The sequence below is a fragment of the Labrus mixtus genome, chromosome 1 (genome assembly GCF_963584025.1).
Source record: "Labrus mixtus chromosome 1, fLabMix1.1, whole genome shotgun sequence".
Classification (NCBI taxonomy): Eukaryota; Metazoa; Chordata; class Actinopteri; order Labriformes; family Labridae; genus Labrus; species Labrus mixtus.
Window position 1 is genome coordinate 5,561,419 of NC_083612.1, and position 25,048 is coordinate 5,586,466.

The 25,048-nt window shown below is 46.5% G+C and overlaps 3 protein-coding genes across 4 annotated transcripts; 2 read left to right on the forward strand and 1 right to left on the reverse strand.

The window, feature by feature from the left end:
• Nucleotides 1-1,165: 1,165 nt before the first annotated feature.
• Nucleotides 1,166-10,566, forward strand: drd4b (dopamine receptor D4b). The gene is made up of 4 exons (XM_061039255.1): nt 1,166-2,045; nt 4,809-4,921; nt 6,164-6,759; nt 9,875-10,566. Exons 1-4 carry the CDS (start codon nt 1,800-1,802, stop codon nt 10,075-10,077), a joined length of 1,158 nt encoding a protein of 385 aa, XP_060895238.1. The 5' UTR covers nt 1,166-1,799; the 3' UTR covers nt 10,078-10,566.
• A 699-nt stretch (nt 10,567-11,265) lies between these two features.
• Nucleotides 11,266-17,297, reverse strand: sirt3 (sirtuin 3). 2 transcript variants are annotated; one of them, XM_061039420.1, is made up of 9 exons: nt 17,074-17,297; nt 16,929-16,980; nt 16,154-16,333; nt 14,640-14,872; nt 13,651-13,751; nt 13,095-13,256; nt 12,382-12,591; nt 12,195-12,284; nt 11,266-12,037 (listed from the first exon to the last, which is right to left on the reverse strand). In XM_061039420.1, exons 1-8 carry the CDS (start codon nt 17,138-17,140, stop codon nt 12,261-12,263), a joined length of 1,029 nt encoding a protein of 342 aa, XP_060895403.1. In that variant the 5' UTR covers nt 17,141-17,297; the 3' UTR covers nt 11,266-12,037; nt 12,195-12,260. The 2 variants fall into 2 exon arrangements, with proteins under 2 accessions (XP_060895403.1, XP_060895490.1); XM_061039507.1 differs by lacking the exons at nt 16,929-16,980; nt 17,074-17,297 and adding an exon at nt 16,442-16,782.
• Nucleotides 17,298-18,869: 1,572 nt separating this feature from the next.
• Nucleotides 18,870-24,750, forward strand: psmd13 (proteasome 26S subunit, non-ATPase 13). Its single transcript, XM_061036912.1, has 13 exons — nt 18,870-19,076; nt 19,493-19,571; nt 19,852-19,886; nt 19,987-20,042; nt 20,129-20,172; nt 20,653-20,739; nt 21,989-22,160; nt 22,250-22,329; nt 22,411-22,536; nt 23,011-23,073; nt 23,166-23,246; nt 23,400-23,516; nt 24,468-24,750. Exons 1-13 carry the CDS (start codon nt 18,976-18,978, stop codon nt 24,561-24,563), a joined length of 1,137 nt encoding a protein of 378 aa, XP_060892895.1. The 5' UTR covers nt 18,870-18,975; the 3' UTR covers nt 24,564-24,750.
• Nucleotides 24,751-25,048: the final 298 nt, after the last annotated feature.

Consider the following 25,048-nt stretch of genomic DNA (forward strand, 5'->3'; position numbering starts at 1 on the left):
ATCCAGTAGATGGCGCCAGCATGAACCCAAAACAAACTTATATTTGGCCACGCCTCCTCAATACTGAAGCCTCCACTCCGATGCAGCGACACCCCTCAAACCCCCCTCCTCCCCCCGCGTTCACACGAAGGAGTTAGCGGCGCAGTTAAGCGCAAGCGGTGGACAAAACTGTCCTTGGCTGGAGCTGCATTGTTGCGTTCGTTTCATAAGTTCAAGAGTCTAAACTTCACTGTTCATGAGAACGAGCTCGCAGTAACCATTATTAATGAAGACAGCAAAGTGCTGTCAGCGTTAACGCCTTAATCCTGAAGTAGAGAGACAGCTCTCTCCAATGTTTAGAATTTAGACTGCAGTACCCATTTTAAACACTAGGGGTCAGAGTGACATATCGCTCCTTTAAAGGTATTGCTCCTGAAAGTTCCTTAATTTATTTCAAAACAAAAGCATATTTGTATCCACACAGGTAGTATAGTACCCATAGCTTAAGACTGTACAATATTTCAAAATAAAAAGCCTGCACATGCACGGACACACACAGCGTCTTCTTCTTTGTTCAAACTCTCAGACGATGTTTAATATTGTTTGGGCTCCGTCTGTGTTAAAACCGAGAATCAGTCGCCTGCTCCAACCTCTGCCTGACCCTGTGACATCACAAACTGAGGACTATGTGAGGTCAGCAGGTCACGTAGGTGTGATGACTTCAAACTCAGTTGTTAAAAGACAAACACACACAGCCGGGCTGACCTCTGACCCCCAGAGACGCTGACAGGTTGCCGAATGTTTGAACTCTAAAGTGATGGACGTCTTGAGACGAGGCCGTGAGCCGTTCTTTGATAAATGTTTGAGACGTCTTCTTTGTCTCACCTGCAGCTCGTTCACGGTCTGACAGATTCAGCATCACATTGATACTAAAGTGAAGCTGCTCCATCATCCCTTCAAAAAAAAATACAGACTTCTCCTGAAGTGAAGCTGCTCCATCGTCCCTTCTGGGCCTCCATACATGTGTGGTGGTGACTGTGTCTGCAGAGACTCTGTCCTCTCACTGGATTTTACTGATTTTACTGAGGAGAAACATCAAGCGGATAAAGCTCGTTCTAAAACAAGGGTGAACCTTGTGTTGTGTTTTACCCGTAGACGTGGAGTTGGTCTGCTTCTTGTTGCGATATGAACTTAATTTATTTTTATTTTTAATGACTTTTGAGTAGTTCTAGTGTTTCCTGATTTATTTTGTATTTACCTTCCCTTGGATGTTTGGTGCTGGCTTCATTTCCCAGGCCCTGATGAACACATCACGCTGACTCAGGGTCACAGACATTATAGGAAAACATTTCTGTGGAGGGATTTTTATGTGATTATAGTTGATTTCGCTGTTATGAGCTGATCCTCCTGCTGTGACTTAAACAGAGCGAGCAGCAGCCTCATAAGCAGATTTACGCGGATGGATTTAGGCTTTGGTCTGTGATTCGTCCTCTCTGCTAACTTGTTCCTGACGGAGCAGACCGAAGAGCCGGCTGGAAACTGACCCGCACAATGACACTGGGGTTTTACAGCAGCTTGTCTGTGCAGTTGGTGTTAGAGACAAGAGAAACACGCTCGGATCAGGCGAATAACGCGCGATCTGTTCCTGAGAACCGCGCGGATTTGAGTCTGGAGCTCGGAGCGCACGGAGCTCTCAGCTGATCCTCCTCAGGGGGAAACCAACACAAACTCCACCTGTGCCCTCCTGTTGACCTCGGAGCTGCAGGACTCGGCTCATAGATGAAACCTGCCCCGGAGAGAGGCGTCAGTGTGCGGCGAACATGTCGGAGATCTCCGCTGACGCACAGAACCGCAGCGTGCCTGCAGCTGCGCTCTCTCACAACTTCCCCGCGCTCATATTCGGGATTTTACTGATCGTGATCGTCACCTGTGGGAACGTGCTGGTGTGTATCAGCGTGTATATGGAGAAAGCTTTAAAAACCACCACAAACTACTTCATCGTCAGTTTGGCGTTCGCAGACCTGCTGCTGGCGGTGCTCGTCCTGCCGCTGTTCGTTTACGCGGAGGTAAGAAGCGAAGTACAGGAGCCCGCAGGGGTCAGGGACTGATCCTGTCAGGGGTCAGGGGCGTCAGGGACAGAGTCTGTCAGGGGCCAGAGGAGGGTGAGGGACAGAGTCTGTCAGGGGCCAGGGGAGGGTGAGGGACAGAGTCTGTCAGGGAGCCCTGGAGGATCCATTGCTCTGTTTCAGTGTTTCAGTAGTTAGACTCAGTTCTTCCAGTTCTGTGTCACAGTGACAGAGTTTGTGTTGATCATTAATAAAGTGTGAAAGGTTTGTGGATCTGATTGTACAATAGGAAGTGTTCACAGTTAAAAACATCAGAGCTGAATTACTCAGATCAACATGCAGCACAAACACACAAGATCCTGCACAAGGAAAGCTTCAACACCTTCAGGCAGGATGTTTTTATGATGACATGTTTAAAGATCAATATCTGACATGTAATTACAAACCGCGAGCCTCTTCGTCAGGTCTCAACATAAAACCTGCAGACTGACGTTCAGCTGCAGGTTTTTATCTGAGAGACACACAAATAAAAAGACCACACAAGAAAATCCACTAACAAGACCTGCACAGCCAAATTAAGGACTAGGAGCAAAACCACTAGAATGAAACAAATACTGTCTAAGATACGCAAACAGCTTCAAAGACACAAAGAGTGACTGAACTTTGGTGACCATACTTTCAAACCTGCAAATCAGGACTCGTTTTTAAATGGCTTTGTATGACAGCATGTCCACCGTGGGACACTTGCAGTGTGTGCCAAATGCAGCATATTCATTGGCTGCTACTTTTCACAGGAAGCTGTAACTCTCCTGGAACAATGGGCTTTTTTGAATCGGTGTGTATGTGCCTTCCTGTGCTTCTGCAGCCAGCCTCTAGTGGACTCTCGAGGAACTGCAGGATGTTTCACTTCAGCATCGGCTTCATTTTTCAACACCACACTTTTGCTCACCTGCCAGAACTACAACAGAGAACACAGAAATAAAAACGGGCTCTGACAGATGTGTTATTGTGTAGAGCCAGAGACACTGCAGACAATGGTTAACACATCACCACTTTGACACTGAAAGCGTCTCTGAATACAAATCTCTTGGTGTCTGGTTGGATCACACAATCTCCGGTTTCCTCTCCAGAAACAGAACAAACTTTGCGCTGCTCATCAGAAAACGAGTCACTGAGGTCGTCGTTTTATCGCTTCTGGATTAGGCTGACGTCTATAGGAACGCCTCAGCCTCCACACTCGCCATCTATCACTCCGCCCTCCGATTCATCACAAGTGACAAGGTTATGTGAAATGACCGGACCCCTCTAACTGTGAGACGTGACGGGCCATGATTTTAATGAAGTTGTGAAGCCATATATCACGTCTGTGTGAAGCTGGTCTCAAGCAAACACTTGAAGAAGCTTCAGATATGTCGCGTAGGGCGCAGAGCACGCACACGGCCAACACCTTAAGGTGCTAGGGGACCCAAACGACAGTCGGGAAAGTGGCTTCTGCTACGGCACCTGTTTGTATCCGTCCACTCTTCAGTAGAAAGCTCTGACCTTTCTTCTGCTGAGGACGAGGAGCACAGAAGAAGAAAGGGGCCTTCAAGAACACAACATTTCTGCTGCTGTTTGAAACAGCCCAAACTGCACACATTTGTTCCTGTAGGTTCATCTAAGGACGTTTTTCCACACCTAACCTGTCTGATCTGTTTATCACCTTGACACTCCTATCATCTATCATCATCATCAGGAAAGATAAAGCCCCCTCCTCATATAAGATCAAAACTGGTTAACGTTCATTAGGATTGGTTTATGCCATGGGCTCATTCTGCTGATCAGGAGAGGTGTGCTTCATAAATCAGATTATGTCCCGGCTGCAGAAGGTTTAAAGGTGTAATCTGGTAGCCGGCCGCTCGATTATCTGCCGCCCTGAGTATGTCATCAGGTCAGAGGAGCCCTGCGGAGGATACTCCTCTAAGTCCTGAGAAAGAGAGAGACAGAGAGAGAGAGAGAGAGACAGAGAGAAAAAGAGAGAGAGACAGAGAGAGAGAGAGAGAGACAGAGAGAGAGAGAGAGAGACAGAGAGAGAGAGAGAGACAGAGAGAGAGAGAGAGAGAGAGAGACAGAGAGAGAGACAGAGAGAGAGAGAGAGAGAGAGAGAGAAAAAGAGACAGAGAGAGAGAGACAGAGAGAAAAAGAGAGAGAGACAGAGAGAGAGAGAAAGAGAGAGACAGAGAGAGAAAAAGAGAGAGAGAGAGACAGAGAGAGAGAAAAAGAGAGGGAGAGAGAGAGAGACAGAGAGAGAGAGAGAGAAAGAGAGAGACAGAGAGAGAAAAAGAGAGAGAGAGACAGAGAGAGAAAAAGAGAGGGAGAGAGAGAGAGAGAGAGAGACAGAGAGAGAGAGAGAGAAAAAGAGAGAGGGAGAGAGAGAGAGAGAGAGAGCAGTGTTTGTCTAAAATGCACAAAAACATTGGAAACACTTTGGTACTGAAATGTTGCAAATGTTTTTGTGTAGGTCATACGGTGCTCTCTCTCTCTCTCTCTCTCTCTCTTTTTCTCTCTCTCTTTTTCTCTCTCTCTCTCTCTGGTCGATAAACAATTCTAAGTCCTCTAGTTGTCGCATTTCAGAGAGACTTTCTCAGGAGGAATGTTTGTCTGCACGCTGACCTGCTGTGGTGCAAACCAAAGAGGATTAAACCTGTTTACTCTGAGATATGGGCCAGCTAATGTGTGTGTGTGTGTGTGTGTGTGTGTGTGTGTGTGTGTGTGTGTGTGTAGTTTCAGGGTGGAGTTTGGTCCTTGAACATGCTGCTGTGTGACGGTCTGATGACCATGGATGTGATGCTGTGCACGGCCTCCATATTCAACCTCTGTGCAATCAGCGTGGACAGGTGAGTGTGTGTGTCACAGAAAGTCACAATATAAAGTTCTGTTTTACAAGACGAGGAAAACCTTGTCTGCCTTTAGGCTGTTCGTTGACACAACAACAGAGTTTTTGGCTGAAAATGAAAACTTTTGATCACAGCGCCGTCTCCGGTGTTGTGCAGTCATAAGACCAGCTAATAAGACCAGCTAATGAGTTAGCATTTTAGCACTTCCTGTTCCATCGTCTCAAAGTCTACGGTTCTGTGGTCAACACAAGACTAAGAGGTTTTCATTTTTTCTACGACATAAAAAACATCTGGACGTGCCCCACATGTGAATTTTGAAGATTTTTCACGTCTAACTTAAGGCGGGTGCTAACATCGGGCTAACATCAGCTAACATCGAGCTAACATCGGGCTAGCATCGGGCCAACATCGGGCTAACATCGGGCTAACATCAGGCTTACATCGGGCTAACATCAGGCTTAAATCGGGCTAACATCAGGCTTACATCGGGCTAACATCGGGCTTACATCGAGCTAACATCAGGCTAACATCGGGCTAACATCAGGCTTAAATCGGGCTAACATCAGGCTTACATCGAGCTAACATCAGGCTTACATCGAGCTAACATCAGGCTAACATCGGGCTAACATCGGGCTAACATCAGGCTTACATCAAGCTAACATCGAGCTAACATCGGGCTAACATCGAGCTTAAATCGGGCTAACATCAGGCTTACATCGAGCTAACATCAGGCTTACATCGAGCTAACATCAGGCTAACATCGGGCTAACATCGGGCTAACATCAGGCTTACATCAAGCTAACATCGAGCTAACATCGGGCTAACATCGAGCTAACATCGGGCTAACATTGGGCTAACATCGGGCTAACATTGGGCTAGCATCGGGCTAACATCGGGCTAACTAGAGGTTGTCAGGAACATTAAACGTCATCACGCCAGACGTAAAAACTTGTCTCCTGGCTTGAAGCTTCGTGTGGAGTGGAGCTTCAAAATATCTTTTAAACTTCCAAATGTTTTGCTCTGTAGCCCAAAGTTTTCACTCTAAACACGTAATATCACCTTCAAATGTAGAAACGTTTGTGTGTGTCACTCACACGAAACACTGAAGCTAAATGAATTTACAGTTCTGACACAGAGCGCGTCATAGCAACGGGAGAGCTGAGGGGCCGCCAATCTCAGGCGAGGGTTGTTCTCGGCCTTTCAGAAGTTCAACTCTTAACCGTCCTGTCTGTCACCCTGCAGGTTCATCGCTGTGTCCATCCCTCTAAACTACAACCGTAAACACGTAGACTACCGACAGATCGTCCTGCTGTCGGCGACCTGGCTGCTGTCTCTCGCTGTGGCCTCGCCCGTCGTCTTCGGCATCAACAACGTCCCCGACCGTGACCCCACAGAGTGCAAACTGGAGGACAACAACTACGTGGTTTACTCCTCCGTCTGCTCCTTCTTCATCCCCTGCCCCATCATGCTCCTCCTCTACCTCGGGGTGTTGCGCGGCCTGCAGCGCTGGGAGGAGGCTCGGAAGCTCAAACTACGCAGCAGCATCGAGGCCTGCAGGAAGCTGCAGCACGCAGCCATCACAACCGTCTTCTCCCCGCTGACGGGCACCATCCCCGGGCCGCTGCCGATGCCTCTGCCCCGGATCATCGAGCGGGACCTGGCTCAGTGTCGGCTGGACGACACAGACGACTTCATGCAGCAGGAGATCCCGTATCCCCGACAGTACAGAGAGAACTCTGTTCCCACGTTGACGCTGAGCGAACAGCTGACCCGGCAGAAGAGAGCCAAGATCAACAACCGAGAGAGGAAGGCCATGAGGGTGCTTCCTGTCGTCGTGGGTGAGTCTTAAAGTTCTCCTTCAATCAGAGCGCCACAACAAACAGCTCCATCTTCAGTTTAAAGACTTATCTACAGATGCCGTGTCCCATGTAGTTTACTGTCAGAGGCAAACTGACTGCTGATTTTTTCCTGCTTGCATTCTGCTGAATCTTTGCTCCATTTAGTAACTGCTGATATCTGAGAGCAGTCAGGCAGGTCGAGAGTTTCTGGTTCTGGAGAACTTTACAACACAAGAAGAGAACATTTTGTTCATTTATTTGTTTCTCTTCCTTGTTTGGTTGAAATGTGAGCTCGCCTTCCAGAATGGATCCACTGACTCATATTGAGCCACTAAGGGGGCGGCAGTAGCTCAGTCCGTAGGGACTCAAGTTACGATGCGGACCATAGTAAGGAAGTTGGTCTGGTAGCTGGAGAGGTGCCAGGGCACTTCTAGACTACTGCCAAGGTTGCCCTTGAGCAAGGCACCAAACCCCCAACTCTGCTCTGGTGCGCTCCCTGTGTAGCAGCCTCACTCTGACATCTCTCCACTAACACATAAGATAACATAAGATAATCCTTTATTTATCCCACAATGGGGAAATTTACATTGTTACAGCAGCAAAGAGCAAAGATTGCAGACAAAAAGTGAACACAGTACAATTTAAATAAAAAAAGAAAAAATAAGAATGTACAAAAAAAATAGATACTTAAAAAATAAAAAATAGATTTAAAAAATAAAAAATAGATCAGCTATTGACAAAAGTGTAGTCCGTAACATTCCGTGTAACACAGACATGCACACAGTGCACGTAAAGTGTAACATGTTATTGCACAAAGTGGATTTGGTAAATATAATAATTATTATTATTATTGCACAATGTCAGAGTGAATTGTCTGGTTGTGTGTGTGTTGTCCACAGGTCCTGTGTGTGTGAGAAGCATGTCCCTAAAATAACAAAGTGTAAAACCAGAATTTCCCCTCGGGGATTAATAAAGTATATCAAATGAACATGAAAGAGGGCCAGAGCAGTTGAGGGTCCGGTGCCTTGCTCAAGGTCACCTCAAGTGAACTCGCACCTCTCCAGCTACCAGACCAACTTCCACACTGGGACTTGACCTAATGACCCTCATGTACTCAACCCGAGTCCTTACAGACTGAGCTACTGCACTCACCTCTGTCAGTCATTAGCGGCGGTTTGATATCCGCCCTGCAGCAGCTGTTGCACCAAAGTGTCTTGTGTTTGATGCCAATCAATCAAAGCAGCTCACATTATAAACAAACTTCTCGCTCAGATTTTGAGTGTGTGCAGCATCAGAGCTCTCTGAATCTAAATCCGTCCCCTGACGTCTTCTTCTACGTGTTCACAGATAACAGGAGGCGTTTAAATATAACCACACGCTGGTTTGAACAGTTAGGGTGTTGTCTCTGCAGCATTGTAGACGAGCTGGGTGTGAGGCGTCTGGCGTTCATGCGGGTCGACCTGAGCGTCGGGATCAAAGCGCCACCTCTGTGACCGGCTGTCTCTCAACAAACAGCACGATGTTAGCTTAAAGCTCTCAATCCAATTATTATTTAGCACCTGTTCTCACAGCCACACCGTCTGAGCGGCTGAAATCTGCCCTGAATCGTCTGACCGATCAACATCCTCAGATTGATGTGACAATAATGCAGCAGCCAGTATGTCCTCCTTCTAACTTTAGATTCTGGTCCTGAATGTTCTGGATTTGTTTGGACCAGAGAAGGTAGGCGGTATTAAGGCGACCCCCCACACAGCCGTTTTGGACACCCCTCAGTTTGCCAGGTATGAGAGCAGTTATCAGGTCAACAGGTGTTGCAGCGATGGAAGCGGGCAAGAGAACTGGTTCAGATAGAAGTGATTGTACCCGACCTAAAAAGCCTCTGCATGTTTCTAATAAGCTCCACGAGCAGAAACGTGCTCAAACTAGGATCAATATTGGAGATGCTTTTGAAAAATGGAGAGAGGTTAGAACACAGAAAGGTTTACAGACCGATGCAGAGCTGGATAAACACTGAAGCTACAGAGTCCACCACATGGTGACCTGAGTGAGCATCGACTCTAGAGAGGAGGGGGGGAGACAGCTCTCTACAATGTTTAGAATTTAGACTGCAGTACCCATTTTAAACACTCGGTGTCAGAGTCACACCCTGCTCCTTTAATGATGACTTGAAAAGAATGAGACTCGTTAAGAAATGAGGGAATCAATCGACTGAGAAGAACCATTCATTTCTCATATCAGTCTTTAAAGAACCTTCGATTAAATCAAGTGGATTTTAATTTGTCCTTTTTTCTGCTTTTGTGGCTAAAACTCTGGTGAACATCCTGTAACGGATCAGAGCGACTCTCCAGCAGACGCTTTATTATCCCAGCTGACCTGAATGCATCTAATGAATAGGAAGTGTGCACGGCGTCCTCGTCTCCGATGAAGGAATCTCGCCTTCTTACCGAGAGTTATGACTTCAGCTCCAACAAACGGGTCAGAAATGTCATCAGAGGAGAGGCTGTAAATCGAGCCGCCGTCGCCCTCCTTCACGTGTTGAAGCCCTGGAGTGGAGAAGTCGGAGTTATATGATGAGACGGCGTTGTCTCCGTCGTTAACGAGCTCCGTGTGGTCGTGACTCATTTAGAGGCGGGCAGTCAGGTCACAGTGAAACACGGTTGACATGGTTTGTTAGATTAACCTCCTGGGGAGAGTTTTAGTTTTCTGTCTGCACAAACAGATTTAAACTACAGAAATACATTTATCCTTTCCAAAGAGTGGAGCATCTACGGTGGCCCTCAAGGTCAACTTCATGTTTCATTCGACCTCTAAATATCTCATCAATCAAAAACACCCCGGAGAGATTTTGTTGATTTTCATGCACCACATTCCTGCCGCCGCCTTCATGTCGTCGTTCTGTTTGTTTAGTGATAGAAAATGACACGCTGACATTTTAAAGGTGTGTCCTGTGTGAAGGGCCTTTCTGATTGGATGGGGTGTGCACTGCGCTTGATAGCTCATGTTCATGTTCTGCTGCTTTCATTATGAGTTATGAAATATGTGACGTGTTGTTAAATATCCTCTATCGGGGTTTTCTTACATTTCTGTCATGACTCTCTCTTCCTGTTTCCTGCAGGTTGCTTCCTGTTCTGCTGGACGCCGTTCTTCGTGGTTCACACGACTCGAGCCGTGTGTCTGACCTGCGACATCCCGCACGCCCTGATGAGCACCGTCACCTGGCTCGGCTACGTCAACAGCGCCCTCAACCCCATCATCTACACCATGTTCAACACCGAGTTCAGGAAGTTCTTCAAGAGATGTTTCCGCAGCTGCTGTTGACGCCGGTTCTCCCCGAGCGAGGTGTGAGGTCTCCCTCAGCTCGTCTCTGAGCTGCAGAGCGACGTCCTGCAGACTGAAAGACAACGTGTTTAAAGACCCTCAGGCTGATAAGGGCGGCAGACACTGTGGATATTTGAGGCTCCGTTTGGAGTGAACTGTGTGTCAGCGGGAGTTCCAGCGTCAGTCGTGCAGAACGAGTGATTTAAACAGAACCTGCAGGATCCGCTCAGAATGAAAACCGTCTCATGGATGCAGAAAACTGACGGAGCTTGAACAGAGCGGAAAGTCGAGCAAGCTTCAGGAACAAACCGATCTACAGATCTACAGATCTACAGAACAAACAATCTTTCTGCTGGCAGTCAGACATAAAGTGTGATGAATGATCAAGTCTGTACGTATGAAGCTACAGTAAGCAGCAAGTTAGCGTAGCTTAGCACAATGACTTTGAACAGGTGGAAACAGCTAGCCTCGTTCTGTCCTGAGGTGATGAACATGTTGGCTTTAGTTTGTGCACAATGACTAAAGGGTGAAACCTGATATCTGCAGCTCCTCAGTAAGAATGCAACGATTTGTTGTCAAAAATAAATGGCTACTCGGTAATCGTTGATGATTGGTTGTTACATCCTCAGACATGTTTTTTTCCCGTTACATGACATTTTCTGGAGCTAAATTGCAGAGGAGTGAGCCATCTTGCATTCTGACTATCTCTGCTCGGAGTTACGTATTTCAAACAGCGACAGGTAAATTAAACATAACAAAATGGCGGCAGCTGATGCAACACCATCGCTGGAGCATTTCCCCCCTCAACACTGCAAAGGAACGTGTCACACTTCCTGCTCCACTTCCTGCTCCAGCGTCTCGACTGCAGTCAGAAAGCCGAGCGGAGACGTACTGGTCCTCCTCCTGTCAGCGCTCACATTCCTCCTCCGTCATCTGTGAGAACATTCACACCGAGGAGTGATCTGCCTTAAACAGAATGAAAGATCTCACACTGAGTTCACGAGATCCATTTAAAATCTTTTTATCTTGTTAAGAATGTATTTTTTTTGTTTCGTATTTTAGACCTTTTTCTGTCCTCTCTGTGATTTTAAACTTGATGTCAGAACTTTGTGAACTCTCAGCACCAATAAACCTTCAACAAGATCAGACTTCTGCTCCTCATCACTCACTCTACTGAGACCAAAAACCAACGTTTGGTCAGGAGTTTCTTTTTGTGAACCAGAGGCAGAGTCAGTAGAAATGTTTATAAACACATTCCGACTGGGCCCCTCCTCCTGTGCTCATCGCCCCCAGAAGCCCCGCCCACTGCAGGACGTAGTGTGTACGTTTCCTGCTTGTACCGACACTTGCAAGCTAATGCACGCTAGCACAAGCTAACCGCCGGCGTTTGTCACCTGCCTGAAACTTCAGAACCTAAATCAAAGTAAATACTCACAGACGGTCGGATCTACAACTAAGATCCTACAAAATGTTTTCAATATTTTATTTAGCCTGCAGGAGTATAACCAAATGTTTGAAACACTGCAGATACACACCCGCAAGACCCTGCAACACAGTGAACACAGCATTGTGTGTGACCCCTGCCAATCCGTCACTGAGACCCATCAGCCTCCTGCCATCTGGGATACGGTACCCGAGCCTCCGACTCTACCAGCTGATCCACGGCCGCCCCCTTTACACTAATCTCACTTTATGACTGTTCCCTCCTCATCAGCATTAACTTTAAAAATACACAGAGAGCTTTCTCTAAGTTAGTGCCTTATGTTTATTTATATTTATATATCATGTTTTCATGGAGTTCAAAGTTAGAGACAATCATCCAAATAGAGAGAACTGAGGCTTCAGGCCTCTGGCTCCCCCTGCTGGTTAAAAAACTACATTAAGTTTAGAGGCATCAGGACGAGCAGCTGTCTCTTTAAAGAAAAGGCTTTGCATGGAACATGTTCACAAAGTCCACACAGTCCGCCCCACAGTCCGCCCCAAAGTCCACCCCACGGTCCGCCCCACAGTCCGCCCCACAGTCCGCCTCACAGTCCGCCCCACAGTCCGCCCCACAGTCCGCCCCACAGTCCGCCTCACAGTCCGCCTCACAGTCCGCCCCACAGTCCGCCTCACAGTCCGTCCCTCAGCGTTGATCGGTGCAGTGAATGAAGTCGGGGCTCCAGGCTGACGCAGAGATTCAGTCACTCTTCTGGTTTCGTTGCACCCTGCAGAGAAAACAACAACACGAGTGACAAAGACGTCCTGTCTTGAGAATCAGCGAACAGGAAGTCGTACACCTGAGAGATAAACCCACACACTCACAGTCTGAGCTCCAGCGGCCATCAGAGCGTCGACCTCCTGACTCCACCCGAGGGCGTCCACCAGAGCCTGGACACCACTGACGACGTCACCCAGCTCAACGACGTCCTGAGGCCGCCGCCGCCACGCAAACGGACCCACCAGGTCCCTGTTGATGAGCAGGCGGGGGACGGAGCTCCGCACCGCTCCTGCTAGACTGGCAAAGGGCTCCACCTGCAGGACGGAGAGAGAACAGCAGCATGTTAAAGAAGGAAGGAGACAGCAAGCTGCAACCTCCTGTGATGAAAATGCAGAAGTGTAAAATCCTGCAGTTCCTCGAGTGACCACTAGAGGCTGGCTGCAGAAGCACAGGAAGTCACATACACACCCATTCTAGAAAGCAGGATTTTTCTTGCCGTGATTTTGTTTCATTTTAACTTGAATCATATCGAAGTTTTAACGTCTGGGATCGCAACGACGCTTGGTAACGGACTGAGCCTGTCCCTTTAAGTAAGGTGGCTTATGGGTAATGTAGGCTATGAGAAGTTGTGGTCTATGCCCCTCTACAGTACGAGAGTGAACAGACATACTCCGTCTCTCCTCCTCCTTTGAACGCTGAATTTACCCGGAATGCTTGTCACCAGCCAAGCAGGCGTCCTACAGGTGTGACTACAGGTGTGACTACAGGTGTGACTACAGGTGTGACTACAGGTGTGTTCGATGCTGCCGTCTCTCACCTCCAGTGACGTTCCCATGACGATGAGCAGGTCTGCCAGGGGAAAGTCCGTCAGGTATTTAAAAAAGTGAGTAGGAAGCTCCTCCCCGAAGAACACGATGTCAGGCTTCAGCACACCTGTACAGGTGGGACACCTCGGGACCGTCCCGCTCATCACATCTGGCTGACGAGACACAGAGACAAGAAGTAAACAAATAACATCTGCTGTGGTTTTTTTTTAATTGAAGGTATACTTTATGAAATATAACAAAACCAGGTCGACAGTGTAAGGTTGTTCGATACCCGTTTGTTACTATGGCAACAAAAAGAGAAAAGCAGCTGAATGATTATGGACACGAGAAAAACCGCGAGCAGATCCGTGGTTTGTAAAAACCCACCGTAGGTCGAGAGTCGTGATGAAGTCTTATGACTGCAAAGCAATGCAAGATGTTGTTTCCTGTTTTTATCTGTGAAGCTTCCTGTTCTAACATTTGTCTGTTTGTCTGGCGGACCGCGTCTCGCCGTTTCTACTGTCGATCTGCTCCACGTGTGGCGTTATTGAATGTGCTGTCACTCACTCGTAGCTCCTCCCCCTCGTATTTCCTCCTGCAGACGGTGCAGGTCGCCGTGGAAAACGTCCCATGAGCCTCCACCAACATCTCCGGAGGAATCCCTGACACTTCACACACACACACACAGAAACACACACACACACATACAGACAGAAACACACACACACACACAGACAGAAACACACACACACACACACACACACACACACACACACAGAAACACACACAGACAGAAACACACACACAGACACAGACACACACACACACACACACACACACACACACACACACACAGAAACACACACACACAGACAGAAACACACACACAGACACAGACATAGACACACACACACACACACACAGACAGAAACACACACACAGACACAGACACACACACACACACACACAGAAACACACACACACAGACAGAAACACACACACAGACACAGACACACACACACACACACACACACACACACACAGAAACACACACACACACACACACACAGACAGAAACACACACACAGACACAGACACACACACACACACACACAGAAACACACAGAAACACACACACACACACACACACACACACACACACACACAGAAACACACACATACACACACACACACACACACACACACACAGACACACATACACACACACACACACACACACACACACACACAGACACACACACAGACACACACACACACACACACACACACAGACACACATACAGACACACACATAAGGAAACACACACACACACACACATACACACACACACACACAGACACACACACACACACACACACAGAAACACACAGACAGACAGACACACACATACACACACACACACACACACACACACACACACACACACACACACACACACACACACACACACACACACACACACAGTGAGTGAACAATCAGGGCAGATTGAAACGACTTTCTTCATCCTGTCAGACACACAGATATGAACACGTACGTCTCTCCAGGCCGTCGATGTTCTGCGTGTACATCCTGACCAGCTGACCTTTCTCGTGAAGCAGACGCACAAAGTAATGCGTCAGATTGGGACGATAGTTTCCGGGGTACAGCTCTTTGGCCAGAGCGAAGAACGGTTTGGGGTTGTGATGGAAGAAGTCGATCTCAAAGATGGCCTCTGCGTACGGCAGCTCGTACTGCTGCAGGTTGTCATAGAGACCGCTGCCTGGAGACCTGAGAGGAGACACACCTGATCAAGGCTTTCTACGGTGGCCCTGAAGGTCAACTGAGCGCAAAACACATCACACTAAATACCAAAATATTTAATGTAAAGCAAAAACCTGTTGTCCTTCAGGGCCACCGTATTTTCTATACCAGTGGGGGGTCACAAACGTGTGCAAGGTAAAAAAAAAAAAAAGTTACCTCAAAAAGTTTTTAAACACGTTTGTTTTGTTTCACGTTTAGAATCATCTGGGATCCAAACTGCATCTACACCTACTGTACATCTTTCACTATACTATGACCCCTAGTGTTTAAAATGGGTACTGCAGTCTAAATTCTAAACATTGTAGAGAGCTGTCTCCCCCCCCCTCCTCTATAGAGTGGATGCTCACTCAGGTCACCATGTGGTGGACACTGAAGCTTCAGTGTTTATCCAGCTCTGCATGGGTCTGTAAACCTTTCTGTGTTCTAACCTCTCTCCATTTTTCAAAAACATCTCCAATATTGATCCTAGTTTGAGCACGTTTCTGCTCGTGGAGCTTATTAGAAACATGCAGAGGCTTTTTAGGTCGGGTACAATCACTTCTATCTGAACCACTTGTCTTGCCCGCTTCCATCGCTGCAACACCTGTTGACCTGATAACTGCTCCCATATCTGGCAAACTGAGGGGCGTCCAAAACGGCCGTGTGGGGTCGCCTTAAAACCGCCTACCTTCTCTGGTCCAAACAAATCCAGAGCATTCAGGACCAGAATCTAAAGTTAGAAGGAGGACATACTGGCTGCTGCATTGTTGTCAGAGAAGCCAGCACTTCAACATTCAGCATGTTTCCTTAATGTCTGATAGTAAGGTCCTTTTATCATCTCACTCACTATCTCACTGATTGGACCTTTAGATGGATCTGATTGGTCGTGAACCACTGATCTAAACCTTGTGTTTTCTTCTTCTCTTCTTCAATGATCAATCGTATCGTATGAAGCTTCATAATTTTTAACCGAAAGCTGTGGCCAGCAGAGAGAGAGAGAGCAGCGGTGGTCCAGTCAGACTCAGAGGAGGCCACACGGCATCAAAACACTGACCTCATCTCAAAATGTTGCCAACGTATTTGTGCAATACAGACAGCGTGCGAGAAAGTCTTAAAACAAAGAAATGACCGACATCAGAGTCTAGGACTTCTGTGTTTGTTGCCGTGGCATCGAGCGAGTGTCGATTGTTTCATTTTTACTAGGATCGTGTCAAAGTTTAAAATCTGGTATCTCGTCTGATATTTACAAAACTTGAAACAACGTTGAACCTGAAATCTGGGATGCCGCTGGGCGTGCTGATCCCGGCTCCGGCCATCACCACGACCCTCCCGTACCGCCGCTCTCTGATGCTGTGAGCGACGTCCTGCAGGGTCTGCTGCTCGCCGTCTGCACCCCCACCCCGAGAGAAAAGCCCCCGAGTCCCGTCACAGGAGGCAGGGTGTGTGTGTCTGCGGGGGAAGAAGAGCAGCGACATGTTTGTCTGCACCCAGATGACGGATCACAGTCCACGATGGGAAGAGTTCGACATGTGATGAAACATCTGCAAGCGCGCTGACAGAGAAGGAGCACTTTTCATAATCCATGTGATTTATTCTGCAGCGATGGGATGTCAAAAGAGCAGGTTTCAAACCTCTCACACGTGACAATTAGATGTTTTCCTTATAATCTGTGAAAATAAGTTTAACAAATGTAGATCATGCAGGTCGAATGAAAACACAAGTCGTCTGAAGAAATGACCTTGGGCCTTTTGGATTGTGTGAAGAATCTTTATGCGACATTTTCGCAGCAAAGAATTCATACATCTTTGTTATTTCAGGCTCTAAACTCTGACACTTCATATCTTTAAATAAACATAACATATTTATTTTTTAAACTTATGGTCTTACATAGAAAGGCAAGAATCCGGATTCTGATGATAAGAGTCCTCCAGGCCCTCTCAGAACCGGAAGTCGGATTTTGAGTCCAGTAGTTGGTTGTAATGCAACTTTTTGGGTTGCATTACAACCAAAGGATTAAGGATAGAAGGAGAAACATCATTCCTACCTGTTCAGAGCTGCAGCACCTGGAGCTGAACACACACTCCTCTGACCCAACCCTGTAAAAAGAACACACACACAACGCATGAGTCTCAGTTATAACCGATCATATACTGTTTATTCCCGGCTGACCGTCACCGTGCAGGACTGACCGTGCGCAGAGAGCGTCCTGCAGGTTGTTACACACACGCTGCGGTAGAAGCTCAGTGAAGGAGCCATAATAACACAGCTCACTGCAAACACAAACAAACACACTTTAGTTACCGAGACTCCTACTGACACCGAGACACTCGCTGCTGGCACAGAGAATCCGTTAAAATGTAGACAAACGGTAACTACTGAGGAACTACCAGCTTACATTTGTGTTTACGTCCTTTGACCTACTGACGAGTACCGTAATGTACGGTGTAGCCTTACCATTAGTACCGTAATGTACGGTGTAGCCTTACCATTAGTACCGTAATGTACGGTGTAGCCTTACCATTTGTACCGTAATGTACGGTGTAGCCTTACCATTAGTACCGTAATGTACGGAGTAGCCTTACCATTTGTACCGTAATGTACGATGTAGCCTTACCATTATTACCGTAATGTACGGTGTAGCCTTACCATTAGTACCGTAATGTACGGTATAGCCTTACCATTATTACCGTAATCTACGGTGTAGACTTAACATTAGTACCGTAATGTACGGTGTAGACTTAACATTAGTACCATAATGTACGGTGTAGACTTACCATTATTACCGTTGGTGTAGCCCATAGACCAGGGTTGTCCAAAGTGCGGCCCGAGGGCCATTTGCGGCCCTTGAGGGGATTTTTTGCGGCCCGTGACTTCAAATGAAGAATCAGAAGATTCAGAAGAGCCCTTGTTTTCATGTTAACAAGGGCTGAACAATATTCCTAAAATAGAAAATGTTCAGTAACATGTATGTTGTTGTTTTTTTTTTTTAATCTACAGCTTTTACTATTTTCCACATTTTTTTGTAAACTATGAAAAAAAAAACGTATGCAAAGTTTTTGCAAACAAGCGGACTGTTGTTTAACCATTTAATGACCTGAGCTAAATGCAGAAAGCTTTTCCAAAAAAAAATGAACCACATTACAGGCTTGATTCTGAGAAAAAAACAAATAAAGTAGAACGAAGAAATCAAAATATCTGATTTCCTTTTATTAAAGGGTTTCTTTAGCGAACCTTTTGATTCTGATCTACAAAGCCTGACTACTTTTTCAACTATATTTTAAAAAACAAAACCTGTGGCCCGTGAGCGATTCTAACACGACAATTTTGGCCTGCAAGAAAGAAAGTTTGGACACCACTGTAATAGACTGTAAATATTACGGTGTAGCCTTACCATTATTACCGTAATGTACAGTGTAGCCTTAACTTCAGCTAGACAAAACATCTCGAGATGATGCTACTTTTTCAAGATCACTGGACTCATACTCTGTTTTTGCACATTTATATTTAATCTTTCATATTTAATTTACAACCATTTACGACTCTGTTTTTGCACATTGACATTTAATCTTCTATATTCAATCTTCATATTTAACACTAGTAATGCTTACTTAAATCCTGGTTGTATATATTCACATTCTTATTTTTGATATTTTAGTACTTATTGACTTTGTATTTAATATTATATTATGTTTAGATTTGCTAACATTGTGTTTTTTACTCATATTGTGTGTCGGATAACCTGCTGCTGTAACGCCACAATTTCCCAGTTTGGGAACAATAAAGTAATTCTATTATATTTTATTCTATTCTATCACGTCGTTTATTGAACTGTTCATCGTTTAGTAATAGAAGAAAATTCAATTGAATCCATTAAATTGAAAAATAAATCAACGCTATAGTCAAATGTAAATGTGTTCTGCTATCTGACTGTAATATTTACATCCTCTTGAAGCTCCTCCTTTTTTTCCCATCATCCTTTTCGGCCGGGAGAAGAGCAGCAGAAGCACAGTCAGGCTAGGCTATCTGACGTTAGCAGTAAACAGCTCTCACTCGGTTCAGAATAAAATATTAAACTTTAAATTGTCTCCACGATGAAAGATGTCGGCGGGTTCCTCAAACAGCAGCAGAGCAGCAGCTCCACGCCGGAGATGGCTGCCGAGTGGCACACGTTGGAGGAGTATTATAACAAAAGGTAAAAGAAGTTAAAAAAAGCTAGCTTGTTCAGCTAACGCTAGGCTAGCTAACGGAAGCTAGCTCATTCATTGGGAATGAACGCTGAGTCATGCGCGGCGCTAGCGTTAACCTAGCTGTGGCTAATAGTGTTAGCCTCAAGTTTCCTGAAGATGTGAAGGAAAAACACGCATTATGTTATATTTAATGTCTACATTTACCACATTTAGACAAACATGTGAGGGGCCGATGCTTTAAACGTCATGTTACATTTTATGTTTACTGTTTGTTTCTCAGTTTTATGAAGTTTTTCTGTCACGACATCAGAATGTAAACTGGACCTCATAACAAACCACAATAACAAAGATAGAAGTCCTGCTAGACCACCTGTGTGTCAGGTGAAGTGCTGTAACAGTCTGTGTGTTTTTTAACCTTCAGATTGTGGCATCAGTTGACTCTGAAGCTGACAGACTTCGTTAAGGACCCCTGCTTCAAAACAGGAGATGGACTCATACAGGTAACATCAGTCACACCTGTTCACGCCTGTTCACGCCTGTTCACATCTGTCCACACCTGTCCACGCCTGTCCACACCTGTTCACGTCTGTCCACGCCTGTCCACACCTGTTCACATCTGTTCACGCCTGTTCACACCTGTCCACGCCTGTCCACGCCTGTTTACATCTGTTTACATCTGTTCACACCTGTTCACATCTGTTCAGGCTGCACGGTGCTGCAGGGGTCAGTGCTGTTGCCATGACACTTAATAACCTTTGTGTGTTTGTGTTTCTCTCCCAGCTGTACGATAATTTCCTCAGCGACTTCGAACACAGGTGAGAGAAACGTAGCTCCCATGTCACACCTGGTTATTCACCTGCTTCCTCCTTCTTTACATTTTTTAAAAAATCCTTCCTTTCTTTGCTTCGTCATCAGAATCAACCCGTTATCCCTGATGGAGATTATACTGTATGTTGCCCGACAGATGAAAGGTAAGAACGGCGTGACGCTTTCCTCTGCTCGATCTAGATTGTCATGTTGTTGTTTTTTGTGCCTATAAAATTGTTTCTGTTTGCAGATCCTAAAGACGCCATCACTTTTCTGGAGAAGACCAAAGACAAGGTGAACTTATAGAAACCATCATCACAGATTTATTGTGCAGACATTTAACTGAAACTGGTTGAATAAGGCGGCCATCTTTGATTGGCCGTCAAGTCTCTTAAAGGAGATCTATTATCCTCACTGTCAGTATTGATGATGTCAGTCTGGGACCTGTTGAGTAGCGTTGAGAGATGTGTAGCTCAAAAACTATTAATTTATCGGATACTGGCGTCAGTAAAATCCCTCATTTCATTCTCAGCCTGAAACGCTTCATTTCAGTTACTGTCTCTTTAAGGCCCGCCCTCCGCCGCTCTGTAGAAGGAAAAGGATGTGAGCATGTGCTGGTAACATCTACTGGCCTGATATGTATCATGCAGCGGGTTTAGTTTTTGCAGAGTTTTGTGCACGATGTTAATCAAAAGGTTGTCGTCTGAACGCGACCCCGTTGTCAGAGAGTCGTGTAAACGGCGCCTTACTGTAACGTGTCTTTGTCTGTTTCAGGTGAAAAGCAGCGATGAAGCCGCCAGTCTCTGTAAGACGTCCATCGGCAGACTCAAACTGGAGATCAACGATCTTCCTGCAACGAAGGTGAAACATCCTGAACTCTCAGGTTTCTCTTTTCATGCTGCCGACTCTAAACAAGATGTGGACAAAGGACGGAGAAACGGAGAGTACTAAAACATTTCAGCACTCGATCGTTGCCAATCTTATTTATGTATTTCAGACGGTGTGCAGGAGTTTGTCTGCAAATGTAAAAATAAATGACCCGACGCCGTTGGCCTCCAGAGCAAATTAAACCAATCGCTGCTAATTCTGAATTCTAAATTTTCTATAAATAGAAACAAATAAAATACTTTAGAAAATGTAACTTGAACTGAACAGAGCGTGTTTAAGATTCAGGCTGACTGAATGTTTAATACATCAGCCGCTGTCATGTCACGCTGTCTCTAAAGGTGCGTTCACACCTGAGCCGTTTGAAACAAACTCTGCTCTCTTTGTCTGATCGATCGTTTGGTTTGGGGTGCTGTGAACGTTCAAACGAACTCTGGTCCGCTTAAAAACGGGGGGGGGGGGTCTCGATTCGCTTCCAAGTGCAGCAGAGTTTGTCTCGCCGTAGTTGAGAATGTTTTCTGAACCAAACAGCAGTGCATTGTGGGTTGGATTTGGCCAAGTTCTCATAACGTGTTGTTCAGAGCTGCAGGAAACCACGTCGTCAGTCCTCAGTACAGGTTAACGTGCAGATGAGCTAAATGTGGTCACACATCGCTCCGGTCTTTAACCCGACAGAGCAGACATCTCACTTTAATCCATTTTATAGATCTGAATACTGACACACTGCGCTGCTTTACAGGACGCCATTCCTCCACTGTCCAGTTGTTTACTTTCGTAGTTCAGCATTAGGCCGGATGTTTCAGCACCAACTAGTGGCCGGTGGCTACATTGCACAACATCTGACGGGCTAGTTTGGTGGAGATCAAACTCCGCCCCCTGAATCTCCCGAGTTCGCCGGACTTCATAAGAGACGGAGATCTCTGACTTCTATTTTTGTTGCCACTGTATCGAAAGAAAACGACGCTGTTTGACAAGAATCCTTTTAAAGTTGTGACATCATGGCGGCTCTTATCCAGATTAAAACATTCTGACCTGGATCATGTTTTCCTCCAGGCTTGAATGTTTCTTAGTAACCAGGTAGATCCTGGAAAGCTGGTTTGGCGTGCCTTTTTAAAACCGCTGATTCCATCTGTTCATAAACGGCGCTCTGAACACAAAGTGACGACAGCTCAGCGGGAAACGATACGACGAGCTGTAAAGGAGCTCTCTTTCTCCTCTCTCTCAGAAACTCATCGAAGAGGTGGAGGAGATGTTGAATAACCTGCCCGGCGTCACGTCTGTGCACGGTCGCTTCTACGACCTGTCCAGCAAATATTACCGCATCATCGGGAACCACGCCTCCTACTACAAGGACGCCCTGCGCTACCTGGGGTGTGTGGACATCAAAGACCTTCCAGGTGAGCAGAGGCATGATGGGAGAAAGTTCTCTATGTTAGGTCAGAGCATCCGTCATGTGATCACGTGTTTAAAAATGTTTCCTCCTCAGAGACGGAGAAGCAGGAGAGGGCGTTCACGCTCGGCCTGGCCGGACTCTTAGGAGAAGGCGTTTATAACTTTGGAGAGCTGGTGAGATTTGCTCTGTGCTCGCCGTCCTGTTGTTTGTCGGGGCTGTTGTTGATGACTCAGTGTGTGTGTGTGTGTGTGTAGCTGATGCATCCTGTGCTGGAGTCTCTGAGGAACACGGACAAACAGTGGCTCATCGACACCCTATACGCCTTCAACGGAGGAAACGTGGAGAAGTTCCAGGGCTTCAAGTCGGCCTGGGGCCAACAGGTGAGAACAGGCCGTATAATCTGGGTCCCCATGGAGCCTCACGGGCGACAATGTGTGTTATAAAGTCTTGTTTTTATGAGAGAGAGGTTTGAAATGTCTGATTTATTAGATCTACGTTTGTCCAGGGAGAAGATATTTGGCTCCGCCTTTTTTTGTGCGGCTGCTTCGAGTGGAAACTCTTTCTCCTTTTCCTTTTATTGACATCACCGCCGCTCTTTTCGAAGTAGAAAATATTCCTCGTCTTTTTGTTCTGTACGGATCGTGCCCTGTGCCTACATCATCCTCGCTCCGTGTCCAGCCAGAGTAGGACGGCGAGCATCCTTAATTTCTAAAACGACAGAGCAGTGTCGGTCATACAGGAAACGCCTTCTGCCTGAGAAAGAGGACAGGTGGAGGCGGGGCCATGACTCTGCGATTATGTGGTACCTTCACACTCGATCAGTAGTCTGATGTGTTTCTCTGTCCCGGTTGCAGCCTGACCTCGCAGCACACGAGGCCAAACTGATGCAGAAGATCCAGCTGCTCTGCGTGATGGAGGTGAGACCCTAAAAACACCTTTTCTACACGGGGACCTGGCGGCGAGTTCACCATGAAGGTTAAAAAACAAACATGTCTGCTTTCTCTTCTAGATGACTTTCACTCGTCCTGCAAACCACCGACAGCTCACCTTCACCGAGATCTCTGAGAGTGCCAAAATCCCCGTTAATGAGGTCAGTGCCTTTAACCAGCTGATCGCTGATCGATGAAGCCATGTGGAGCGCTTAGCATGATCACCGGAGACTCATTGTAGTACTGCCTGTAAACAGCAGGCGGTGCAGTGTTCTCTATTGAGTGAGGGTGAACTGACGGTGTCTGTCCTGCAGGTGGAGCTGCTGGTGATGAAGGCTCTGTCTGTGGGGCTGATCAAAGGAAACATTGATGAGGTGGACCAGAAGGTGCAGATGACCTGGGTGCAGCCCCGAGTGCTGGACCTGCAGCAGGTTAGTCCGGCCTCCCATTTACATCTGATCACAAGTTTAAACGTCTTTGTAACTAATGTGATTTACTGCACGATCTTTGTTCCAACCCTCACCTGTGGTCATGACCTTTGGGTAGTTACCCAAAGAATAAGATCGCAGATACAAACGGCTTCAATTTCGTCTGGAGGGTGTCTGAGCTCCGCCTTAAAGAGAGAGGGGGAGGAGCTTAGAGTAGAGATGCTGCTCCTTGGCATCAAAAGAGGCCAGGTGAGGTGGTTCAGGTATCTGATTAGGATCGTCCTGGTCGCCTCCCTTTGGAGGTTTCCTGGGCACGACCGATTGGGAGGAGACCCGGGGTAGACCCAGAGTTCTTTATCCGGTCTGTCCTGTGAACGTCTCAGAATCCCCCAGGAGGAGCTGGGAAACATTGCTGGGGAGAGGGAAGTCTGGGGCGACTTGCTTAGCCTGCTGCCAACGCGACCCGATGTCGGAGAAGCGGTCACATGATCAAAGACGCAGCTCAAGTTATCGTTCAATTCTCCATATAAAGTCCATGAAGAGAAATGAAAGAGACGACAGAGATTTAAAACACAATGTCTGTTTTATGTTCTATAGTAACTAAAAGTACTGAAGTTAACGCAAGACAGAGAGGGGGAGAGTCTTACCGGTACATACGACAAAGTCTGTTTTTGGAAAGAAAGAAAAAAAGGTTTAAAGTTTCGTCCTGCGTGACCTCTGTGCAGCTGTGTTGCTCTTTATGTTCACTTTGTTTGCGTTCTCTCTCCTACTAGCTACCTGTAGGCTCATTAAGCACAGACCCACAGCGAGCGAGTCGTGCTGCCCGACTCCGCAGGTCACTCCTAACTCTGAGCCTTTCTCTCCACAAGCTTTATTTACCTAACAGTAAACGACTGTTTGATTTAAATACCTGCAGAGAATTAGTGTTTATGTACTTCCTGTTTGTGGTTTCAGATTAAAGGCATGAAGGAGCGTCTGGACTTCTGGTGTGGAGACGTTAAAAACATGGCCATGCTGGTGGAGCAGCAGGCTCACGACATCCTCACATAAACCCCACCGAGAGATGGGGGGTGGGGGGGCGCCCTGCTTCTGTTTTCTATTGTTTTCTACCACATGTTCATTCTCCTGTCTCATTATTACCTACCTGTAAATTACACTGTGGTGTCTGTAACATGATTCTCTGAGACATACAGTCAAATGTGTGAAACATAAATAAAAAAAAAACTTCTGACTTTTTCTTCTCATTACTTTTTTTTATGGTAAAGGTCACATATTCTGTAAAATCCACTTCCCCCTGTTTCTCTAACTCTAATATGTGTCTCTAGTCTGTCTACAAACCCCCCAATGATGAGAGAAGTCCATCCTCTCCATCTTTTCCCTGCTCCACTTTTCAGAAAATGTGTGCTCAAACAGGCCGTTTGGAGATTTTCCCTTCATGACATCACAAAGGGCTGTAGCCCCTACCCCAGGTGGGTGACACTCCCACAGCTAGGTGTTTGTTCTGCCCTCTGAGTCTGCCCTCTCACCATAAACAA